The 17869-nt window shown below is 34.3% G+C and overlaps 1 protein-coding gene across 15 annotated transcripts in view; it reads left to right on the forward strand.

Moving 5' to 3' along the window:
* Positions 1-202: 202 nt before the first annotated feature.
* Positions 203-17869, forward strand: part of Rfc3 (replication factor C subunit 3) — a 121089-nt gene continuing 103422 nt past the window's right edge. For 8 of the 15 annotated variants that reach the window (XR_015446678.1, XR_015446679.1, XR_015446680.1 and 5 more), the window contains exons 1-8: positions 203-416; positions 1552-1689; positions 4488-4555; positions 10497-10594; positions 13396-13577; positions 14258-14394; positions 14484-14582; positions 17578-17647. Coding sequence is in view for 7 of the 15 variants with exons in the window: in XM_087199549.1 (XP_087055675.1) it covers positions 330-416; positions 1552-1689; positions 4488-4555; positions 10497-10594; positions 13396-13577; positions 14258-14394; positions 14484-14582; positions 17578-17647 (879 nt within the window). In the remaining 8 variants the exon portion in view is untranslated. The remainder of the gene's footprint in view (positions 417-1551; positions 1690-4487; positions 4556-10496; positions 10595-13395; positions 13578-14257; positions 14395-14483; positions 14583-17577; positions 17648-17869) is intronic. The other 7 variants (XR_015446683.1, XR_002398298.2, XR_015446684.1 and 4 more) reach the window with 2 other exon arrangements.

Consider the following 17869-nt stretch of genomic DNA (forward strand, 5'->3'; position numbering starts at 1 on the left):
TTTTCTGAGATACTCAGCTTTGACGCTTAGAGTATCCGATATATAGTCTTAATTCTGAGGAACGGTTTCTAAAACAACGCACAAAATGAGAATAAAGAAGATACGATTAAACAAAACAAAGAACATTGTAATTACGTCGTACCGGCGCGGGGATGAATTTTGTCCCCACTGGGCTTTCTTCGTCTTTTCGTCATTACGTTGCTTTCCGCAGCCGCGGCCGGTAGTGACGTCTCAAGTTCTGTAGTTAGCGGGAAAACTTGTCTCAGCGTTCCGGCGGAGAGCGCGCGCACGGGACTTTCAAGCGTTGGACCCCGCGAACCTGAGCTGTCATGAGTCTCTGGGTGGACAAGTACCGGCCCTGTTCCTTAGGACGACTGGACTATCACAAGGAGCAGGCAGCGCAGCTCCGCAACCTGGTGAGTGGGCCGCTGTTGAGACTGGAAAAGAGGAGGGCGGAGAGGAGAGGCCCTAGCTTGGAATTCCCGCCCTGAGGAGTAGTGGGCCGCGCGCCGGCCCCTTTTAAAAGTGGGTAAAAGTTACGGAGAAACTGGAAAGCTGGGGGTGAGAGTGTGAAGGGCGGGGCTGCACTTTTAAACAAAGAACACTTCGCTCTGTCATCTGGGCCAAGACTTGAAGTGAGAAATCCCTAATGACAAACCTGACCAAAGAGCAAAGAAAAGAGAGGGGACAGTAAGTGCAAAATTTCTGTGGCAGGAGTGTGCACAGCTTGTAGGAACCCTAAGAATGTCAGTGTAGCAGAACAATAAGGCGCCAGCCCAGAGAGTAGTAGCAGGAAGGGGAGGAGGGCGTGCAGGTTAAGGAGTGGAAGGGTAGTGAAGATTCAGTAAATTCCTGTAGAGTAGAAGGGAAGCCACTGGAGGGTTTTGAATAGACATCGTCTAACTGACTTTTTAACAGGCTTTAAAAAATTTCTTGTTATTATCTTCATTTTCAAGGAAAATGTTGGATTTATTAACACCCAAGGTCATGTCTTAATTCTACATTATGTTGTATTAGTATGTCCTTGAGTTTAGACCTATATGGATATTTTTCCTCCTTCAATCCAGTGCCTATTTTATTGTTGTTGTGGTTGTCTAATGGCATTGTTTTGTCAAAGTGCAACTGAGTCTTATGGAAAATGGAGAAGAAAAAAATCATCTTAGGGAAAATAAGTTATTAAAGACCAAAGAGTAATACATATATTACGCTGATGGAAGTGTTCTTTGCTCAGCACTCGGATCTTCAGATACTAACCTTTTTCAGAATTATAGATATGATTTAATTAATAAGTAATTTTAAAAGTGAAAAATGACAAAAAGGTTATTTGTATATATGAAGGTCTTTAGAAAAGTTCGTGTAAAAATTGATGTTTTTCCTATTTTTAGTTCATTGATATTGCGTGAATACTAATTTAAAGTAAATAGATCCTCCAGAGTTTCATAGGGTTTGTGGGTTGGCCCACAAAATGTTTGATACTTAAAAAGTAGCTTGGTTCTACATAGTGCAGTTAGTTTAGTTTGACTAAGGAAAAATGTTTTGTTCTTTTTTCAGGTGCAGTGTGGTGACTTTCCTCACCTGTTAGTATATGGACCATCAGGTGCTGGAAAAAAAACAAGAATTATGTGTATTCTCCGTGAACTTTATGGTGTTGGAGTTGAAAAATTGAGAATTGAACATCAAACTATCACAGTAAGCATTTTACTTTTAAACCCTTAAATTATATATGGCAGAGATTTTCAATCCTGATTATGTATGCACTCATACTTCCTCCAATTGATGACTTACATAACAATTTCACAGATAATCCTAGTGTACAGTATTGAGAGCTACAGATATGTAGATCTAACTATTGTAACCAGAGCAAAGTCATTTATGTTAGGAAATTTGAGCAATAGCAGCTTTTGGGTAATATGTAGAATGTGAAAGTTGTTTCAGCTTACCTTAGTGAGGGGAATGTTTCAGCTGGAGCTAGAAATCAAATTTCTGAAGTTCATTGTTTTGAGAGCAGTAGTTGAGATTTTAAAAAGAAGGAAAAATGCTTTTGAAAAAATTGTAAACAGAATCAAGTGACTCCTAAAGATGGAGCAAATGACCGGGAAAAAAGCTGGAGATTGGGACATTTAGAGACTTCCTATGTCTTGCCCTGCCCAAGCTTGCTCTTTCCTTATGGATGGAGTTTCAGATGTAGCTGAAATGTCTGTTTTCTAAGACTGTCTTGCCTACTCTATGAGCAATTAATGTTTCTTCTATATTAGTTTGTAGTTTGTACTTTTTATAGTACTTACTTTTGTTTTGCCTGGATTATGCTTATTTATATATCTTCTATTTTGACAAAACTTTGTTTTAAAGCTATGTAGAAAATGTATTATACTCATTTTCACATCTTTCATAGCCCCTGATAGAATGTCTTTTACACATGATATATTGGGGGAAAAAATGAATGCTGAGTATAGATGGTACTGCTTTCAATAGATTGTTTGTGAGGATAAGTGGGTTTTAGGCTAATCTTGATTAGCTTATGTGTAGACAGATTGAGTTTTATAAGTCAACTGTGCATCCTAGTAGAGATTCTTATGAAACATAGGGCCAAATTTAAGAAGAAAAATGCAAGATTTACAAGAAGAAAACTATATCTTACAGAAAGACAAAATACAAAGAAGATCAGAAGTCAAGATGTAGCAGACAAGAGACTTGCTTTTAAACATGCCTGGTTTCCCCAAATTGTAGTGTACATTTCAATGAAATTTCAATTAAAAATTAAATTTGTTTTTAATTATATGAAATGACCGTAAAGTCTCTATGGGAGAATATATTTCTGATACTACCTCAAGTAATTATGAAAAAGATTAGTGAATTGGGGCTTGTGTTATAAGATATGAAATCATATGTTAACACTAAAACAATATATTGGTATGGGAATAGAGAATTTGACCAGTGAAGCAATAAAGAGCCTGAAACTATGAGTGGGGCATCTATTTCAAATCAGTGGAAAAGGATGAGCCAGCAAAATGTACCAGCATAACCAGTCATCTCTTGGGAGGAAAACACACTTGAATCTGTATGACATACAATGTATAAAAGTAGATTATAGATAAATTGATGATTTAAGTTTTAAAATGAGACATTAAATATCCTAGAATAAAATTTCTTAGACCATATGAACTGCCTTTTAATAGAAAACAGAAATGAGAAGAAATTAAAGAGATACTTGGATATTTATGAATTTTAAAAGCTTGTATGACAAAGGATAACAAACATAAAATCAGTAGAAAAAGGAATGTCAAAATATTTGAAAGGAACGTGTTAGGTAGTGATTTCTACAAATCGACAGCAGCAAAACAACCTGGTAGAATGAAAATAGCAAATATTCATGGGAGAGAAATGTAAGGAGTCAGTAAACATCTGTAAAGATGTTTGCCTTTTAGGATAGTCAAGCAGTATGAGTCTGTTACATAGTCAAATGGGCAAAAATTGAGAGGCATAATGAAACTTCCTATCAATGGGGTAGGTTGAGGAAGAGTATTTGTTGCCAGTAGAAAGTGAGTTGTTGGAACATTTTTGAAAACAGATTGGTTCATACAGATACATACACAGGCAAAAAGCAGAAAAAATACCTGTCAGTATTACTAGTTGGGAACACCCACAATACAGGTTGATGCATAGCTGTATTGTTATACTAGTTGTCTGAGAGGGATTGGTAACATAGATTGTTAAATAGGGAAAGCAAAACACAGGGGTATGTGTGTGATTTCCTCTTTTGTTATTTTTATTTTTTTCAGGAAACACAATAAATATGCTCTATTTTTGTGTTAACATAAAGGACCGAAAGGATATTTGCACATTGTTTATAATGATTTGATGATAATGGAGGATGATTTGGGGAATTTTGGAGATGAAAGGAAAAAATAATAAGAGTGGAATGCATGATATGAGTCAGTTTGTATATTATAAACACATTAAGAAAAAAATGAGGTGCCAGGCATGGTGGTGCATACATGTAATCCCATCTACTTGGAAGACGGAGACAGTAGGATCACAAGTTTAAGGTCAGCCTGGGCAACTTACTACAGTTAAAGCCCTGTCTCAAAAGAAAAAATTAGTAATCTATACTCTGGGAGGCTGATGCAAGCTAATCTGGGCATTTTAGGGACTTAACAAGACTCTCTCTTAAAAGCAGGGGGGCGGAGTTGTAGCTCAGTACAAAGGTAAAGGTCCTGGGTTCAGTTCCCAGTACCATAAATAAATAAATAAATGGGGCTGGGTATGTAGTTCAGTGCAAGGTTCTTTGTTCAATCTTCAGTACTGGAAAAAAGAAAAGAATGGGGTTAATGGAGTTGCATGAAAGGTGAATATCTCAAGTTTTTTTTTTTTAGCGTGCTTCAGTTGTGTATATAACAAAGTAAGAACAAATGAAAATATAAAGAAGGGAATAGCCAATAAATGAATGTTGAATTATTATTATTATTGTTGTTTTTTTTGGTCCACAGACTCCATCAAAAAAAAAAATTGAAATCAGCACTATTGCAAGCAATTACCACCTTGAAGTTAATCCCAGGTAAATTGCTAACTTTTTTTAGAAAAAAATGGGTAGAAGTAAGCATTTAGACCTACTTTTTAAGATTAGAATCCTTTTTTGAAGTAAAATAATACATAAGAAAACACAAAAAAATTTAGATTAATGTTAAGATGCCCTCCTAAAACTATAGAACCTAGTGTCTTCCTGCTTTGTCTTTTCTGTCATATAATTTCAACAATAATTTCTTGCTCTACAGAGCTCATTATTTTACACAAAGAACATTTCATTGTTAGTAAATGTTGTTAAATGAAGTATATAAATTCAGTACTGACAAGGAAAGTGTTGTCTAAAAAGTTTGTAGTGTCTGGAGTAAATATTTCAGAAAAATTGTGTTGCAGATCTTTCTTTGCCACCTCAGTGTTTTGGTTTCTTGGTCAAAGTTATTATAATAGTCCATCATTCATGTCTGTATGTTTATTATGAAGTAATAAGATTAAGATCTTGTGGGAGACACTGAAAACTCATGCAGCAGCTGTAAAGTTGAGTAAAGCTTTTATTGTTCTGTGGGGCCTGATATGTTCTTGAGGGAGAATGGAGGACCTTTGTAGGCAAAGGCAACCTTATGCCCAATGGCACAGAGTCAAACGTGAATGTTCGTTTCAAGATGAGGAAGAAGATTGAAGGGAGCAGGTGGAATAGTTCTTTTTTTTTTTTTTTCAGTATAGGGGATTGGAAACCATGGCTTTCACAATGAGCTATATCCCCAGTTCTCTCTTTTTTTTCCATTAAGTTTATTGGTACATTTTAGACATACAATACAGTTACATTCATTATTGGGATGTTGTACCTTTACATGACGTATCGTGGTTCTAACTTTTTTCCCCATTCCTCTGCCCTCCCTTTACCCCCTCTACCTTTCCCTATTTACAAAGACTTTGTTTCCAATTTTTTTCCTCATTTTTTTTTTCTTTTTCTTCTTTCCTTTCCCCTACACCTCCCACTTCCCCTACTCCTTTAGAACTTTTCTTCCTATTACACAATATCAATTATACATTTTGTAAATTACAATATCAAGATTTAGAGGACATTACATAGATTTTACAGAATTTAAAAGGATATAGAAATCATATTACAAAAATCTTTTTTTGAATTAAATTTGACAACTTCTATGAAGTACCTTGGAAGGCAAATTAATGAAACTGATTGGAAGAAATACAAAATTTGAATAGCACCTATTAAAGAAAGTATATTCCTAGCTTGAAAAGCTACCTTTAAATGGCAACAACAGGCTCATACACATTTTAACTGATGAATTGTATCAAACATTTAAAGCAGAAAAAAGAAGGAACACTTCTCCCCTCATTTTAGGAAATCAACATTGTGCAAATACTAAAACTGGATAAAGATAATGGAAGAGAAAAGTATAAACATAGATAAAAATTTGTTTAATGAAACAAACTATTGGAAGTCAGATCTGGCAGTATGTGGAAAGTGGTTTTATTATAGGGATGGCAGTGTTGGTTCAGCATTGGAAGACCCACCCCCATAAGTTATCATTTTAACAGAATAAAGGAAAAAGCCATATCCTGTCAGTAGTTGCAGAAAAACTATTGGACTAAATTCTACAGCTGTTCATGGTAAAAGCTATTAGGAGACTAGAAGTAGAACAGAACCTTCTCAACAGATAAAAGACATATACTCCATACTTCCAGCAAAAATGCCTATATGAATGGAAAAGATACAATGCTTTCTCCCTAAGGTGGGGAACAAGGGCAGAAATGCCTACTCTTCATCTTTCCATTAAACTTTGAAACATAGGCCCAAACCAAAATAGCCTGGCAATAAATAGAAACAAATAGCATAGGATTGGCAAGGTAGAAGTAAAAATCTTTATATGTAGATGAAATGATCATCTACAGAGAAAATACTAAAATCTCTAGGAGCCCCTAGAACTTGTATTTGAATTTAGCAGGATTAGAAAACACAAGGTATATATAAAAATTCAGGTCTATGTATACTTGCTATAAATGAATAATTGGATATTGAAATTTAAAAGTTATGTAGGAGTAAAAGGACCTAGAAAAGTAAAAAGAAAAAAAAAATAACAGTGTTGGAAGACATTTATTACCTAATTTTAAGGCTTCCTCTAAAGCTGCAGTAATCAAGGCAATGTTGGCATAAGGAAAGACATATAAATCAATGGAATAACACAGAATCTAGAAATAGAACCGCACATATATGGTCCACTGATTTTTGAAGGAGTATTTAACATTAACATTTTATAGAACATAAACTCAGCTAAAGAGCAGAGGAAAAGATAGTGTTTTCAACAAGCGGTACTAGAACACCCAGTATCCATATATAAAAAATTAACCTCAACCCTTTATTTCCATACATAAAAATAACTTGAAAGGATCTATGAACCTAAATATGAAAGACTAAAACTATAAAACTTTTTAAGAAGAAATTATAAGGGAAAATGTTCATGAATTTAGGGTAGGCAAGAATTTCCTAGAATATAAAAAACATGATGTTTAAAAGAAAGAAACTGATAAATGAGATTCCATCAAAATTTAGAACTTTAAAAGACATCGTTAAGAAAAGGAAAAGTAGTCCTTAACCAGAACATATTTATAATACATATAACCTATGACCAGAACATATAAAGAACTCTTACAGCTCATTAATAGACAACCCAATTAAAAAATAGACACAAAAGTTGATAAACAGCCAGTTCAGTACAAAGAAAGGTGTACAACACTAGAATCAGAAAAATACTAATCAGTACAATAACAAGATCATATTATACACTTATTAGGGAGATTAAGTTAAAAGTTTTAAAAGAACAAATGTCAGCTTAGGTGTGAACCAGTTAGAACTTTCTAATACTGCTAATGTGAATGTAAAATGATAAAACCATTTTGGAAAACAATATAGAAATTTCTTGTATTACTGTTAAGAACCAACAATTCTGTTCTTGAGTTTTTATTTAAGAGGAATGAAAACCACATGTTCACAATGTATTTGTACATACAAGTTGACAGTCCCTTATCTGAAATTCTTGGGACCAGAAGTGTTTCAGATTTTGGCTTGAAATCCACTTGATCTGCAAAGAGGATAGCTACTACTCCTGCTTATTTTCATATTCCTGTTGTATGGAGTATTGTTTTCCACCCTATAACTTTCAGTCTATGAGTTTCTTTTTGAATTAAGTGTGTTTCTTGTATGCAGCATAATGTTGGATCTTTCTTCTTGATCCATTCTGCCAGTCTGTTTCTTTTAATTGGTGAATTGAGACCATTAACATTGATGGTTATAACTGATACATATTGACTTATTATTGTCATGACTTTTTCTTTTTGTTGGATTCTCCCCTTTTGCATGTAATTTCTTGTCACCCTCAACGGATTCATTCTGCTGGGCTTCCTGGGGTTGTGATCCTCACCTTTTCCTAGGATATTGTCTAAAATTTTTTGGAGTGCTGGTTTGGTATTCATGAAATTCCTAAGATGCTCTTTGTTATGAAAGTATCTTATTTCTCCATCAATTTTGAAAGATAGTTTTGCAGGGTACATCAATCTGGGTTGGAGGCTGTTTTGCTTTTGGACTTGAATTATGTCACTCCACGCTCTTGCCTTGTGGGTTTGTGTTGAGAAGTCTGCTGTGATTCTCATGGGCTTTCCTTTGTATGTGATTTGTTTCTTTTCTCTAACTGCTTGTAGAATTTTGTTCTTCTCTTGGGTTTCTGGACTCTTAACTATTATATACCTATGTGTAGATTTTTTTGATCATGGCTAGTTGGGAGTCCTATATGCCTCCCTTATGTGTATGTCAAGTTCTTTTCCTCTATTTGGGAAGTTTTCTGCCATCACTTCTGTGAACAGTTTTTTTATGTCATCTGCACACTCTCCTGTGTATTCATTGACTCGTCAGTCTGATGTTATTCTTCTTTGCATCATTTAGCAGGTACTGGATTGATTTCTCATGGTTCCTTACTATTTTTGAGAAATTTTTCTTTTCCTGGTCACCAATTGCAATCTTATCTTCTATATCTGAAATTCTGTCCTCACATTGGCTCATTCTGCTGCGCAGACTTTCGATGGAGTTTTTAATCTCCTGGAAATCTGTTTGCATCTGTTCTATGGATTCCATTTGTTTCCTATGTTGAGATTCCATCATGTTCCTCAGCTCCTCTATCTTTTTATCTGCGTCCACTCTAGATTTATTAATCATGTCTTGCACTATGGGCACAATCTCTGCTGTTATCTGAGAAATTATTTCTGATTTCATTTTTTCCAGATCCTATTTTGTTGCCAGTTGAGGGAGTCCAGGTGGTTGAGCATCAGATTGTTCTATCTCATTTCCCTTTGGGGTTTCTTTATGTGATCTGGAAGTCTGGTTTTGAGACTTATTTACGTGTCTTCTCATTTCAAGGGTGGGGGGAAATGTGTGCTGCTGGAGCCCGTGTGGCTCACCTCCTTGATGCTGGTGGCAGTGGTACAGTGGCCCGGAAGGGTCACCTCCTCTGTGCTTGGGGCAGCTCTGCTCCTTGGTGCTGGAGGCAGTGGTACAGTGGCCTGGAAGGTTCACCTCCCCTGTGCTTGGGGCAGCTCTCCCCAGCTCTCCTTTTCAGGGTCAAGGTTTCTCTAAGTTGCTAAGTTTCCCAGGCTGGGCTTGAACTTGAAATCTTCTTGCCTCAGCCTCCCAGAGTGCTGAGATTACAGGCATGTATGTACACAATCCCTGGCAAAGGAATAAGAGTTTAAACTAATATATACAGGACATTCAGTAGTAGGCACTGAGTGAGACACTCTACATGGGTTATGTTGCTAAAATGACCCAACAGATACGTATTGTAATTTTCCCTAGGCATGTCAGAGAAAATTAAGAGAAATAAGACTGGTGAGAATGCATCTGAATATAAAAATAGGAGTGCTAATTCCATGGACAAGTGAGAAATGTATGAAATTCTTTTTTCTTTTTTTGGGCGGGGGAGATAGGGTCTTGCTATGTAGTTCAGGCTGGCCTTGAACTCACTATGTAGTCCAGGATAGCCTCCAGTTCCCAGCAATCTACCTGCCTCAGCCTCCTGAGTGCTGGGATTACAGGTGTGTGCTATCACCGGGCTTATTTGGGATTCTTGGCTAGAAATATGATCATAAAAAAGCCATTTTAGGTATATTGATCTAATTATTTTGGGATAAACTTAATGGTTATTTGGGAAAATAAAGGTAATTTCTTTATTACTCCCCCTTTTCTTGGTTTTGGTGGTGTGTGTGTGTGTGTGTGTGTGTGTGTGTGTGTGTGTGTGTGTGTGGGTGGGTGGTGTGTGAGTGCCTTTGAGGGAAGATATGGCTAGAGATCAAGCTGGTTGTTAAAACATTCATTCACTCTAACTTGACTAGATGACTTCTGTTGTTTTGATGTGCTTTATGAAGTGCTGGGAAGTAACATGAGTGTAAATGACAGGTTTATGCCCATACTAATCCAGCAGTTTATGTCTTAAACTCAGTTTGCTTATTCTGTCCCCTAGCTGAGTCCCTGAATTGGCTCCCTGCTAGTATGGGGTACAGACTTCTGTAGGCTTATTTGCTCTCTGGCCTTTATACAAACTGGGATAGAGATGAATAGAAATTACATTTATTTTTTGGGTGATTTTTATATTTTGATAATTGCAGATAACTGAGAAATTAGGTATTTCTACAGTGGGCACAGGAGTGTCAAAAATATTTGCTAAACAGTTATTTATTATTCATTTTAAGTAACAGTAAAACAATGTAAGAACATGTTTAATGTTTTCTGTGACAGTCCAGCTAGAATATTGTTAATATTTTTAATGACTAAAGCATTTCACGATTGTTACTAGTTTTGACCAATATTTTAACCACTTAGACATTCAGCATTTTTCTCACAATAACAAGAGGGCATAATTGCTTTGTAAACATTTACATATATGTATCTTTACTCTTGTTTTGCATAGTGATGCTGGCAATAGTGATCGAGTAGTAATTCAGGAGATGTTGAAAACAGTGGCACAGTCACAGCAACTTGAAACAAACTCTCAAAGAGATTTTAAAGGTATGTGAAGAAAAGGTGACTGAGATTGCTGAGCACTAGTGCTTCCCTACTGTTTTTTTGTTTTTTGTTTTTTTTTGAGTTGTTAAAGTGAACAAGGTGGTATGATCTCTGTACTTATGGGAAAAGTCTAATAGAATTGAATTTTATGGGAAAGAATACTATTTTGGGGATTTATTTGATGTTTTAAAACAAAATAAGTATTAAAATCACTTTATAACAAATTATACAATTTTTAAAAATTGCTCTTATTACCTAAGTTTCATATTCATTATCAGCTGTTTCAGTGAACAGGAAGAAAATTAAAATGAGATAACTACTAAAGACAATTTGGTTTCGGCCTCCCAATATATATTTTCCTATGCCTATACATTTGCATGCACTTCTTACAGGGAAGATGTTACTAAAAATAGCCAAAGGTAATGCTTTTGATATATATATTGCCAAATTCAGTTGAAAGAGGATGCAGGCTTATATTACCAGTAGCAATGTTTGGGAATGCTCATTTCTCCTAAACATTTATCTACACTGCAGGTAATTATTTTTAATATTTATAAGTTTGTTGTTTTTCTTCAGTTGAGTGTGATTTTTTTTTTAATAGCTTATTTTTGTTTTGTGAATTACCTGTGCTTATTCTTAGCCTATTTCCTGTCTTTCCGCCTTAGTCTCAATATTTTAAAATAAATTTACAGTTGTGAATTTATTTTTTACTGTACAAGTAAATGTGTTTACTTAATGTTAGCACATTTAATGTTTACATTAAATTACATTAAATTTACATTAATGTTAATATTAACACATTAATGTTAACACGTCTAATGTTTTCTAACATTTATATGGAAACTATTGATGTTTATATCTTAATGTTATATCTTTCTATACTAAATTTTCTAATTGAAATAATCTTTTCATAATTTCTTTTGGATTTTTCAGACATATATACATATCAGACATGAATACAAACAGCTTTTTTCCCTTTCTTTCCAGTTTGTATGGCTCTAAAATACTTTCTCTTGTCCAATTATGTTGGCCAGAATTGCTAATGTGTTGTTTGATAGTAGCAGAGACAGCAGACATCCATGTCACAGTTCTGGAGGGAAGCCTTAGGATTTCTCCATTTAGTTAGTGAATTTTGGCATGAGGTAAATATATTTGATCATGCTAACAAAGTATTTGTTCAGTATTTTTAATATGAATCTCTATGCTTAATTTTGTTTAATGCTTCTTCCACAACCATGAATATGGTTCTATGATTTTTTTCTTGTATTGGAATCATAGGTTCTATTATTAGATTTTCTAATATTAAAACTGTTTTGCATTTCTCACTTGGTGATGATATATTACTTTTTAAAAGCAAAATGTATTAAGGTCATTAAAAATGCTTAAAATATTCCAAGACTTAGACTAACATCACTAAAAATACTAAACATATTCTTATATTGAGTTTACTGTTACATTAAAAAAGTAATATTTAAGTTACATTTTAGAAAATATTTAACTATTCTGACCCATAGAGATGTTTTGCTCTTTTCCTTTTTCTTGTACTCTAAACTCAGTTGTGATCCTTTTCTGTTAATCATTTTTTTAAAAAGTGAATGAGTTCTCAAGTACTCTTAGGATGGAAGAAGAGGCCAGAGACGTTTTTTCTAAGTTCAAGGCTCAAAGAGTTGACCCTTCTTTTATGTTCACAAAGCAAGTGAAGTATATGGCCTTGTGTCCTGAGCTTTATCTTCTGTCTTACCCTCTGCATACTTTCTTTTGTCTTTTTCCTCTTCTGCTCAATTTGTGTTTTATTTCTGGGGTTGTAAAGCATTGATTTAGTAGGGAGCATTGTTAGTTTCAGAATCTTACTGCTTTGTCAGACCTCATTTTATCAGGATCCCTTGATCTCATCCATGATGTGGTGTGTACAGAATCTGCTTCCTAATTAAGACTGCTGTTTTCACTTTGGCCCATGATGATTTCCAGTGTTTACTTGTGGACAATTTGGGGGTTCTCCTGACCTAACAGCTGTCAAAGATGTGGATTTCTGCCACTTCTCCTATAGGTCCTGATACCATGTGAGTCTTTTCAATGGCAGTTGCTTCTCACTTGTTTGTATTTGAAGTTCTTAGGTAAAACTTAACATTTAGTTTTGGTATAAATTTTTACAGGTCATTGTTTTTGGAAAGTTTGTTCTACTTGCTTTTATGGAGAGATTCAAATACTACTACTGCCATTTTCTGCAAATAATTCATTAATATAATGAAAGATAACAAAAGTTAGATTCACATGCATACTGTTCCTTGAGTCACTTTTATGCTCATCCTAGATAGTGGCCAGATGGAATCTTAATGTATACAAGCCAGATGTCTTTATGCCTTTGTTGGCTACATCTCTTCAGCAGTGTTTTCCAAAATATAGTCCTTACAATTTAAGATGCAGCATAGTACCTCATTGTCTTAGTAAATTTTAGTGCATATAAATAAAGGCTGCAGTGAATTCTGCAGCAAAGTACTTATTTAATGTCATTTTGCCATGTTTCTTAGTTTTTTTTAATTATATGTATATTTTTTTTTACTGGGGATCGAACTCGGGACCTTGCACTTACAAGGAACCACTGTGCTAAATTCCTGGCCTAATTATAAATTTTTTAAGAACTAAAAAATAAGGTGTTTTTTTTTACCATATCAATAACTTTAATTTCCTCTGCCAAAAAAGAATAGTATAGGCTTTTACTTTGAATAATGAGAAGAAAGCAAAGAAGACAAGTTAAAGTTTGAATGACATGTAGTTAAAGTATGTTTTGTTTGTCTTTGATTCAGTGGTATTATTGACAGAAGTTGACAAACTCACTAAAGATGCTCAACATGCCTTGCGCAGAACCATGGAAAAGTATATGTCAACCTGCAGATTGATCTTATGCTGCAATTCTACATCTAAAGTGATATCCCCTATTCGTAGTAGGTGCCTGGCAGTTCGTGTGCCTGCTCCCAGCATTGAAGATGTAAGTTAAATAAAACTTTTCAGAAAAAAATTATCCCTGTACTTCCCTGACATATTTGTTTTTGTAAAAACAGTGAAGCATATCAGTAATTCAAGAAAAATTATGCATAGACCTGGATAAAAACCATTTTTAGATGCACAAACCAATGTATATTTTAGTAAATATATTTTAGTATATTTAATGTATCTTAGTGTATTTAGATATAGAATGTGTTCTTCTTTCTTTAAACCATCTTTTACCTTAAACAAGATTCCATGAAACTAGATGTGGGCTAATTATTTAGTATCTTATGCCTCAAGCTGAATTATTTGGTTGTAGGAGGAAACTCAAATATTGTATAGAGGAAGTATATTTGGAAAGGAGATGATGGGAACTTAGTGCATAGGTAAGGAATCAAAGCCTGAAACAACAGTGTACATACTGTTTTTCATTATCATTAATGTCTATCAGTAAAATACTAATTCTCACAATGGGCAGCTGTCCAGCTATTAATGGGTTTTGGGAGATTTTGTGCAAAACAGTAATGTATGACATTGCACTAAATTCAAAGTGGTAAGTTATCTTTGTAAGTTTTACTTATAAAAAATTTAAGGAATACAGTTATAAAGGTCTATAGATATATCTACAAATTGTCTCAATACTTTTTTTTGACAGATTGCTCATTTTTTGTTAATTTGTAGATTTGCCATGTGTTATCTACTGTGTGCAAAAAGGAAGGCCTGAATCTTCCTTCTCAGCTGGCTCAGAGAATTGCAGAAAAGTCCTGCAGAAATCTCAGAAAAGCTCTACTTATGTCTGAAGCCTGCAGAGTGCAACAGTGAGTAGAAGGGGCAGTTACTGCAGGTAATGTTCTGGTACATAAGCATGTTTGTATTAAACTCACTGTGTTCTCTTTCTGTCCTGTAGGTATCCTTTTACTGCCGATCAAGAAATCCCTGAGACAGATTGGGAGGTTTATCTGAGGGAGACAGCAAATGCTATTGTCAGTCAGCAGACACCACAGAGGTAACTAGTATAAGATGATGTTAAAGGTTCAATCATTAGGATAGTATGGATAATGGCTGCTGTATGTTAATACCATAGCATTTAGAAATTTAATTAAATCTTGAGTCCAAATATTGAACTTTAAAAGAAAAGGTAGGATTTAATTCCAGAAATTTAGTAGTTCAGAACAGTTGATATATGGTGTCATGACTTTTTTTAAAGCTGTTAACATGTAAACATAGAGTTTTTAGATAAAATAAATCTTGGAGTTTTTCATTTTTCTTTCAAAATCGTAGGTGATTTAAACTTATACATGACAATATATCTAGGTTTCTCATATTAAAAAGAACAGTATACAGGTTTGTAGTTGATGCATAATGTGCTAGAAAGACACCAGATTTCTACTTCTTATCCAGTTTAGCTAAGTGTCTTTGAGCGAGTAACTTCATTTTGGAGTTCCAGCTTTTTCATTTGTATAAATGAAGATACTATTTTTATTACCCTGCCAAGTACACTTGTGTATTTGTTAGGAAGAGCAAAACACATTGTATGATAATGATTTGAGAGCTAGAGAACTCTACTTAAACCTGATGGTAGATTCTATTAGTAATTTTGTGTATATACCATTGGTTCTTCGGAAGTATTTTTTTGCACATTTACTACAACATTGTTTCCATTTACTTCTCTAAGTCTTGTTATTCAGTGGTGGACCATACTAGTTACTTAATTTATGACAGCTTTAATTGAGAAAGACAATTTGTACTTCTCCAAATAAGAAATGAAGTCATAAGGCCCAGTAACTTTGGAAAGTGTATCAGTGGTTTCTCAGGGTCCTTAGAACAGCCTTATATACTTACTGCCAGTTAGAACTGAGAGACCATCTTTGGACTTTTATGAGCATTTAAGGGTGCAGAATAGACTGAGTGCAGCCACTAGAATTTAAGTTTCCTTGGTTTAAATGAAAATAATGGTGAGAGGACTATACTGCTTTTATATCTGATAAATTACAGATTTTATAATCCCTTCTTTAAAGGGATTATAATATGTATTCTTTGGCTACCATATAAATCGCGGCAGTAGATAGTGATACATAGTGGTACTTAGTACTTTATTAGGGTGTACTTCAAATTCTTATATTTCAGGTTGTTTAATTGAAAAAAGTTTTCAAAAAGGGGCAAACTGGGCCCTGGATTTAACTCAGTGGCACCACGCCTGCCTCTCAAGCTCAAGGTCCTGAGTTTGATCCCTGGTACCAAAAAAAAAAAAAAAAAAAGAGCCAGACTTTATAAGTAGCCACATAAGAAAAGAAACGATGTTTTTAGGAAAAAGTATTTATTCAATTTTGTTAAATGTTGTTAGCAGTGAATAAATTTCAGTGTTTATGAGATAAAATTCAAATAAAACACATCGTAGGAGCTTTTAGTACTTTTGTAAAATACTTTCACACTGGAGGTAACTTTTGTTTTTAAAGAAGAAATATTGGCAGTAGGCTTTCCTACTTTTAAAGGATTTTGATACAGATATGTAAATATGTAACAATTATCAGATATACTTAAAAATTTTTACTTGATTATTGCTTTGGCTAATTTTCCTAGTTGTTGCTACCATTTCCTCCAATTTTCCTACTAAGTGTTGGAAACTCATAAATGAACTTGTATGAGAAGGGATGCTCCTGATTCCTGTTTAAATTAATAATTATGGCAATTGATTCCATTGTGTTACATATGAAGAAATTTTGATTAATTTCAGAAATTCTTGTGGCTGGCCAGAAATACTGGCAGACTGGTATCATTTTGATCATTGGTCTAGTCAGTGCCAAATTACTATGGAGTTTTGACTCTTTAATTTTGCTGCAGTATTTGTTCTCAATATTCATTTGATCTAAGAATGGTCATAATTTTCTAATTTGAATACGAGCTAATATTTGGTGATTGATTGCACTGTTGTCTCATTTAACTCTTAAAAGTCTTAATGAGAAAAACATTTTTATTCTAGAAAACATTTAGGGAGATTAACTTGTTCAGGGACAGTCAGTTATTAAGAGTCAGAACCAGTTCTAGAATAACCAAGTTTCTTTGAAGAAGAGTGTATAGTCTTAATCACTTGCAGCCCATCAAGAAATAATGAGAGAGCCGGGATTTAGCTCAGTGGTTCCACCTCCTGCCTTGCAAGCACAAAGTCCCGAGTTCGATCTCTGGTACCGAAAAAAAAAAAAAAAAGAAATAATGGGACCAGTGTAGTAAGTTTAATACATATTAATCTTCAGAAACTAAGTTATATTACAAATGAACTTAGACTAACACAAGACAGATGTTACCATGTGTAAGGTGCATACATACAGTATAGCTACAGCTCACAACTGTATAGGTAAATCTGAATTGCCTTTTTGGAAATAAGCTATATCATATATTAAAATAATTTTATATCATGTCATTTGTTTTGACTATGCTTTATTATTATCAGGTTTTATTTCTTTTCCTGAAAATGTTATGAGAAGGGCCTGGAGTTAAGGGGTTAAGGGCTCAGGGGTTAAATGTTTATTTTTACTTTGTGTTTTTCTCCATTTTTTTTTTTTTTTTTTCTGTGCAGTCTAAACAGTAAAGTTGTTTTATACTCACATTATCTCTTGTCAGTTGTGTCATTAACTAGTGACTGCTTAAATTTTTCATGGCCATTTTCTAGATATTTTATGCAGTTTTTATCTGAAGAAAAAATATACATAAGACTTGACATGTCATTAAAGAGTTAAATTCCATGGTGTGAATAAGCTTGACCTACACCATTCATGAAGTCTTAATTCCTAACTGTCATTTTCATGGTTGATATAGTGAATAACCCTGCTTATAAATGTCTACTTTATAAGAGTTCTGAAACTTTCTTTTTAAAAAAACCCTGAAATTAGAACCATCTACATGTGCATCCTCAGTATGATAAGCAATAGAAGAAAATATGTCTGTATTAGTTTAAGCTGTTCCTTATTTTCATCACCAAATAGCAATTATTTTGTTTTTTATAGACTCCTTGAAGTTCGTGGAAGGCTGTATGAGCTTCTAACTCATTGTATTCCTCCTGAGATAATAATGAAGGTAACACAGTTTCAGAACTTGAATTGTTTATAACCATGAAATTTGGATTTTGAGTGTATCACGGAGTTTTTATAGTACTAAGATACATTGCCACTTCTTTCTCTCCATCTCACTAATTCCATAGGTAATCACTCAGCCTCTGTTGTGTGGCAGGCAACATTAGGGGACTATGAAAGGAGGAGGGGAGGACTTGCCTTCAGGGAAGTTATGCTCTAGTAGAGG

The sequence above is a fragment of the Heterocephalus glaber genome, unplaced genomic scaffold (assembly GCF_053883595.1).
Source record: "Heterocephalus glaber isolate CG9 unplaced genomic scaffold, H.glaber_assembly_v1.0 deba00001720, whole genome shotgun sequence".
NCBI lineage: Eukaryota > Metazoa > Chordata > Mammalia > Rodentia > Bathyergidae > Heterocephalus > Heterocephalus glaber.